The sequence below is a fragment of the Montipora foliosa genome, chromosome 13 (assembly GCF_036669935.1).
Source record: "Montipora foliosa isolate CH-2021 chromosome 13, ASM3666993v2, whole genome shotgun sequence".
Lineage (NCBI taxonomy): Eukaryota > Metazoa > Cnidaria > Anthozoa > Scleractinia > Acroporidae > Montipora > Montipora foliosa.
In genome coordinates, this window is record NC_090881.1 from 7,504,739 (window position 1) to 7,512,161 (window position 7,423).

At 38.2% G+C, this 7,423-nt stretch overlaps 2 protein-coding genes across 2 annotated transcripts; one reads left to right on the forward strand and one right to left on the reverse strand.

The window, feature by feature from the left end:
- Positions 1-366: 366 nt before the first annotated feature.
- On the forward strand, positions 367-1,481 carry LOC137981594 (P2X purinoceptor 7-like). The gene is made up of 2 exons (XM_068828682.1): positions 367-752; positions 1,301-1,481. Exons 1-2 carry the CDS (start codon positions 367-369, stop codon positions 1,479-1,481), a joined length of 567 nt encoding a protein of 188 aa, XP_068684783.1.
- Positions 1,482-3,756: 2,275 nt separating this feature from the next.
- Positions 3,757-4,968, reverse strand: LOC137981595 (uncharacterized). Its single transcript, XM_068828683.1, has one exon. The coding sequence runs from the start codon at positions 4,966-4,968 to the stop codon at positions 3,757-3,759; it is 1,212 nt and encodes a 403-aa protein (XP_068684784.1).
- Positions 4,969-7,423: the final 2,455 nt, after the last annotated feature.

Consider the following 7,423-nt stretch of genomic DNA (forward strand, 5'->3'; position numbering starts at 1 on the left):
GTCAGTTGATGTCTGGTTGGAAAAAATATCTTGCCTTGAGACTTTCAGCAGTCTTGACGTTTCAAGTATTATGAAAGAGAGTTCAAGGATTTGAAAATATTCAAGTTTTAATGTTCGCGTTTGGCTCTAGTCTAGAATATGTATGCCTTTTAAAGGGAACCTCGGCTGAAAAACAGTTTTGGTGTCAAAACTTACTTGGTACCTCACTTTAACAATCCCTGTGGTTTTGAGTTAATATTTCATTTCATGATTCGAATGCGGAGCGTTTGTTTTTGACTTTCAAATCTCCCGCTCGCCGCCATGTTTTCTTTCGCAAAGGTTTGTGGGAGTTTGTGACGTCAGTGCGTTGTCGGATAGTGTCGCAATATGGCTTCCGCAGAGGAATTTGTTGTTACTCCGTACAATTTTGAGCCAGAATACGAAGAAGGCGAAGAAAGCAGTAATTCGAGTGAAAGCGAGTATTCAGATGGCAGCTATGAAGAAGTTTTCGGTCGGTTAGTCACTCTGGACTGGTGTAAATGTTCGCACTGCGCGGCAGCAACATTAAACCACCCGCGAGAATGTCTGTGTTGCAAAGAAATTGCTGAAGCATCGGCTTTAACGGACGCAAACAGTGAGCCGATGACGTGCATAATTCACCAGGATAATTTTAGAGCAGTTTGTTTGAATCGAGCGGTCTTGAAAACAACCCTTGTTCACATAAAACATCTGGTGCAAGGCATGGAATTTTCCGCTTCAGAACTCCCCAATGAGTATGTATTGAGTAAAATTTTTTTTTGGATTCTTGTGACTCAAGTGTAAACTTATTAAAATATATTTTGACTGTTTTACATCAAGTGTATTTGTTTTTGGGACTACTCTGCCTCTGATTATTGGGTTAATGAACATAAAGTAACGTTAATTTTTTGTCTGCATAAACAATTATCAATCCAGACATTGTTCGACTGTCTATACCTTGTAGTCTCTTGTTTAGCTCTGCCATACATTCATAAATACGTACATAAGCCATAAGCTTATTAAAAATATATGTTGCAGTCTGTCTATTGTGTGGACCTGTCATTTTTTTTTTACTAAAATTACTAAATAAGTCATTCAAGTATTTAATTTCCAAATCTTTCTTGTCTAAATGACATATAAGGTGATTTGACAAACAGGTTTCTTCAGAGTAAAATAAAAACTTACATGTTATTAAATACATGAAACATGAGAATCATTCTCACTTAAAAGTTTTAATGCACCTTAACTGAACTGTCTAAGATGATTTTAACAAGCATACAAAATTTATTATCTACATTTGCAGAACTTGTCGTTGGTTGGCATATTCACAGTTTGTTTATTGGGTTCATGGAAAACTGGGAAGAGGGAACAGGAAGATTATACCAGCATGTGTTGTAAATGAGATTCGCAAGACATTTCCATCCGCTGATGGAATATACACTGGCTTTAAGTATTCAACGCTCAACATAATACCAGAGTCCTAGAGGGGTACATTGTGTAAAAGTGAGGTCCTGCCAGGGTGGCTATTCAGAATTTATAAACGTCCCTTGTTGGCGATTTCCTGGCCTGCTTGACTGATTTTCACTATCCTGTTGGCATTGACTTGACTCTACTGTTGTTTGTAACTATTTCATTTGGGTGCTGTCGGTACTTTCTGTCCATGTAACTTGTTGCAATTTACCCTGGCAGGAGCTTGTAGCTTGATGGGGACATAGTTTTTCAGTGAGTTATTAACCCATTGACTCCCAGGGGTTCCCCATTGACGAGTAAAATCGTCTGGTGTTAGACAGAGTGAAATACTAAGTCTGGCCGGTTTCGGCCGGTTTGGTCAAGTTAAAATCAAGTTAAAATATCATGCTGTTTATAGTATTTTCACAAATGACTTTCAGTCCTTGACATTCTGACAAATTAAGAAAAGTGTAAAATGGATTTTTTATGTCTAAAACAGCCAGTAACAAAACGTTTTGCAAAAATATTGTGGCACAGAATATAACAAAATATTTGCGTAACAATATTTTTAGATAATGCTGTCACGTTGTTGCAGATTTGCAATTAACCCATTGGCATCCAAACCAGCCGAAACTGGCCAGACTTAGTATTTTACTTTGTCTAACGCCAGACGATTTTGCTCGTCAATGGGGAACCCCTGGGATCATTCCCCATTGACGAGTAAAATCGTCTGGCGTTAGACAGAGTAAAATACTAAGTCTGGCCAGTTTCGGCTGGTTTGGATGCCAATGGGTTAATTGCAAATTTGCAAGAACATGACAGCATTATCTAAAAATATTGTTACAGCAAATATTTTGTTATATTCTGTGCCACAAAATTTTGTTACTGGCTGTTTTAGACATTGTTTACCTTAAAAAATCCATTTTACACTTTTCTTAATTTGTCAGAATATCAAGGACTGAAAGTCATTTGTGAGAATACTACAAACAGCATGAGATTTTAACTTGCAAATCATATTTGTCTTTCAAGCAAAATGAGACCTACTGGTAACAGTAAGAAAATATAGGAAAGTATTTAACTTCATTTCTTGTCTAAGGAATAAACAAAGTCTGACAGTGTTAATGATAACCCACAGCTTAGACAGTCCTTTTTTGCATTACATAGCCCATCTGCCAGTCTACTTGGTTAGTTGATAGTGCAATTACAAGTCATCTTTTTTACTTTTAAATCTAGAAAGGCTAATTCTCTCTTTGATTACATCTTGTCTGGGGGGTCTTTGGAGAGGTGCCATGATGAGTCTAGTGTCACTTGGTTTGCTTGTGACACTTGGACGCTGTCCACCCTCTTTGTGTGATGTAACTTTGCTTGCTGACTCAGTTTGCTGAATGGCACCACACAGCATTTCCTGGAGGTAGCTGTAGTCTTTTGCCTCCAGCACAGGATCAGCATCATCTCTCTTTTTTACCTTGCTCCAGGCAAGTTTAAATCGGAGCTCCCCCTCCCTTTCACCACTTTGGATTTGTGCCTGAAACATTACAAGAATAATCGTAATACAGAATCCTGTATCACTTTTTGTTACATGTAGCTGATTTATCAGACTTGTAAAATAAGGTTAATTTAAGTGATAAAGGAAATTTAGCTTCAAGTCCTAATGTTGTAGCATTGAAAAGTAAGAATAAGCAACTATTTATGATTTACATAAAAACCTTCAAGCTCTGTTTCATCACAGGGTTAAAATAAGTGGAGCCATGCCCCCACCCCCCCCCCCCCAAAAAAAAAAACAAACAAACAAGAAAAAACAAAATGTTCTTCAGCTCCACAGAAGTCATACATGTGCTGTTGCATTTGGAAACTAATAACTGATTAACTATCCACATGAGCACAGACATGTACTGTTCAATTTTGGACACCATAATTGGATAAACTATCCTGAATAAAAGGACACTCAAGTGAAAAAAAAAAGAAAAAAGGTGAACACTACATGCTACAGTCTTACCTGTTGCCTCGAGGCATTGTTATCATGATCAAGAGCAACAAGCTTGGTTGCTTCCTCCATCACCTTGTGGGAATAGTGTGTGTGTTTGGGAAGGTGTTTGAGGTAAAGGGAATGGTATGCTTCAAGTGCTGTGGTACGTACACAGTCAGTGAGATGAGGAAGAGTCTTCAGCAGCCTTGTGTCGTGAACAATTTTTAGCAGTTCATTATGTGGTGGAGAACCTGGAGTTAGCCACTTTTTTCGTCGCATGCCTTCATCAAGAGCATCATGCTGACATTTTTTGAACACTTTGTTGCTTGGAAAGTCATGTCTATTTACTTCAGGTTTTCTGCATCACCCTGGCAAGTCTTTATACTCCACCAAAAGTGATTTGTAATTGAAGGAACCCATTGGCCCAACTTTTCACAACCCTTCTTTTTTGAGGATGTCCTCAGTTTTTTTTGGACGTTCTTGCAGAAATGCCATGGATCAATATGATGTTTTTTATCTTTTTGTTCCTCCCTCATGTATTTCTTAATTTGGGGATGGGAATCAGTTGAAACCCCTGCCACATCTACCCCAGCCTCCTCAATGGTGTTGAGTGTTCCTATAAAACCTTTCTTTTCCATGTCATTTGAGTTTTTAACCTCGCATACTGACACAACTTTGAAGTCCACAATCTTGTTACTTTTGACATCTAACATGATATAAGTCCCATACTTAGCACTGTGACCTGGAGAGTCACGGCGCCCATCGCCGGCTAGTGTCACTGGCTCCCCCCTGTCTTTTAGACTGTTAAATACCCTGTTTTGTTCAGTCTGCCAGTAACTGTCAATGACAGGGAAGACATGTTTTTCCCTCAAGGTATAGTAGCAATCAGCTCCAATAGACTTTAAATTTATTGCAGAAGCAAACTGCTGAAATTTGGCAAATTGAATTCCACTGAAAAATAAACCAGCAGATAGTGCTAAATTTCCTTCACCTTTCACTCCCGGGATGGAAGGCTGTGATTGCCAGGAAAAGGTACAACCATTCAAGCAATTTATTTTGACAGAGTACTGGGTCCCTTCATTTTCTCTTTCCTCAATCTCCTCTGTGTTCACTGGAGAACCACATTTTGGACAGAATTGGAATAATTCTCTAAGATTGTCTTCATAAACAAGCAAAATTCTTTTAGCACCAGAAGTATTGAAGCATTCCTCATTTTCATCTACACTTGGTGCTGTACTTGTTTGAGAGGACTGAGATGAGTATTCATAATCAGGATCACAGTCGATAGCAACACTTTTACTTTCTGGGGATGGTGGGCAGAAATTAAGCTCATCAGAATCAATAGAGACAATTTCAATTTCTTGGTAGGCTGGTGGAGAAAAATTAAGCTCATCAGAGACTTCTGCTTCTTCAGCTAGGGTTGCATGTAAGGGAGCAATTTGTAAAGCCTCGTCGCTGCTGTCTTTTTCCTTTAAAACTTGAAAGGAACAGTAGCAATGTTCACTGAATATTTCCAGGGCAACATCTAATGGAAACTGCATGCCTGCATTGACCATGATCCCACAACGACTTTCACGTTTCTTATACTCGGTCTTTGAATTACATGTTTCAGCTGGGCTTGTTAAATTAGAACTGGTGTGTGAGCATTCCAAGTCACAAGAAACAGTTTCACATAAAACATCAGAAGAAACAGTGTCAAAAGAAGGAATATTAGAGGAAACAGTTGTTGGACTTGTGGCTACAGGTCTTGGGCTTTGCTCTAGAGAAGTCCCAGGTGAAACATCAGAACAAACAGTGTCAGAGGAAACAGTTGCTGAACTTGTACTAGGAATATGCCCTTGAAAAGTGATAGGTTGAAGCTCCAACTTGGTCCTTTCTTCCAAGCACTCAAGCTCATCTATAATCTGTCATCCGCAACCAAAAAATAAATTTAATTTTACCTATTTTAATTTTATATTGATATCAATTCTGTTTAAAATGTCAAATGCTTCAATACTTCCAGATATAAGACAAAACATACTAGAAGGTGACCTTTCAGAAATGTTTTCAGACTTTCAAAACCGGGCATAAGTAAATAAATAAATAAATGACCAGACAAAGGAATTTGTAACAAGCTTATTTTATTACAGTAAGCCATTACAAATAACGTCATGTGAGCCTTTTTCAGTGATCAAAAAAGCTTTCTTATACTTCAAATACATTATTTTTTACAAAATCGTATGTTATTCTCACCTCCTGATGCTTCCGTTTCGCAGCTCTGGCTACACTAGTAACACGTGCTTTGGGTGCCGGTTTGTGTGAGAAAATAGTTGGAACGGCATCTTTTTTAAGCTTTCGCTTTGATCCTCCCAGCAACTGATTCTGTAGATCTACACTTTCATCAAAATGATCCGAGCAAAGGTAAGGACACTTTGGTAAATTCTCAATCGGACGGCCAATGGCAACTAGCCATTTCTTACGTAGTTCTTTTTTATCATTACCGGGAATCCGATGAAATGTGACGTTTTTTTCGACCTTTCCTTTTTCCTTCTGTTTTTTTTACTCATTGTTGCACCCATAGGCGCAACAGTGCGGCATGTCGAGTACTTTATCTTACAATTTGGGACACCATGTTGAAAGCACGACTGGCGCCCCGCAGGAAATTTGAAAGCAAAAACATGGACAATTCGAAGACGAAGCATTCGAATAAACAAGCAAATCCGTGACTTTTAACCGGCAAAACGGATTTAGGCAAAGGTAAATTTATAATTTTGGGCAAAAGTGTTTTACAGCCGAGGTTCCCTTTCAGTTTTATTTTTGTTTGAATGGCAAACGAGTTTAACAAATTCGGTTTCCCGCCAGCCCGGCATGACTATTCCGGGGATGGAGGGTGGTGGGTGAGGCGTAGGGGTAGGGGGTGAAGGGGACCATAGCTGAAACAACCCAAATCTTTGCAAAAATGCTAACCTTAGGCCTATTCATTATCTACAGCATAGTGTTTAGGCCTAAGCATTTTTGTAAAGGTTTAGTTTGTTTCAGCTATAGTACCCTTCACCACCTAACCCCACCCCTACCCCTCGCTAAGGGGGCTATACAGACTACGGTATGTATCTAAGCTAAGATTGCTTTTCAATGGTAAATCATGTCAATGTTCTTGTTTAAGTCCAGTGTATATCGCCCAAGTGGCATAAGTCTACTAAATTTTTTGATATGACTAAAAACGAAATTAATTTTTGCCACGTATTATTTTGTGGGTTTTTTATTCTGTGGGAACTATTTTTTTACGGATCGGCCGGGTCAATGCGCAAAAACCGCAAAAATTAGAATCCGCAAAATTTCCATTCTACATGGTATTTGAAACATCCGATCTGAGTTTCGCGCCATTTTTAACGACTGACAATCAAAAATATCGAGAAGCAACAGCCTGTAAAAGAAAAAAATATCTACTTATGATTTTTTTAATATGGTTAGTGAAGTTGAGAAGTTACACTTACAGTCTTATTTCTATGTCCGAACAACTGCAGGAGATGCGCTTATGACGTATACCCTAACTGGAACACACCAGCGGAAGAATTCGTCTGTCATCAAGTTTAAACTCATCCGATCAAATTATTTTAATAGCGGATGTGTCGTAGTTGCGATAAGAGTTATCCTTACAATCAAGTTTTTTGTAAATGAATTACAAAAAGAGAAAATCATATTCTTTTTTTGGGACCTTAAAAATCTATTGTAACTTAAAACTGATCTACTCAGTGAACTTTTGAAGGTGTGGGCTCTCCAATTTTACTACCACAGAAGCTTAGAGCAAAAAGATCTCCCGATCAAAACGACTATATTCAGGAGCACCCAACGAGCAAATTAAGCCAAAGGCTATTGCAATTTATAGACTGTCTAAAGAGATGTTTTTATCACCTAAAAGAATTAATTTTATTTTGATCTGTTCGGATATCTTAACTGAAAACTAAAGTGTCTGAAAATTTTAGGGAATGAAGCTGATCTTCATTTCAAAAATTGCTATCTGAAAATTTGCTC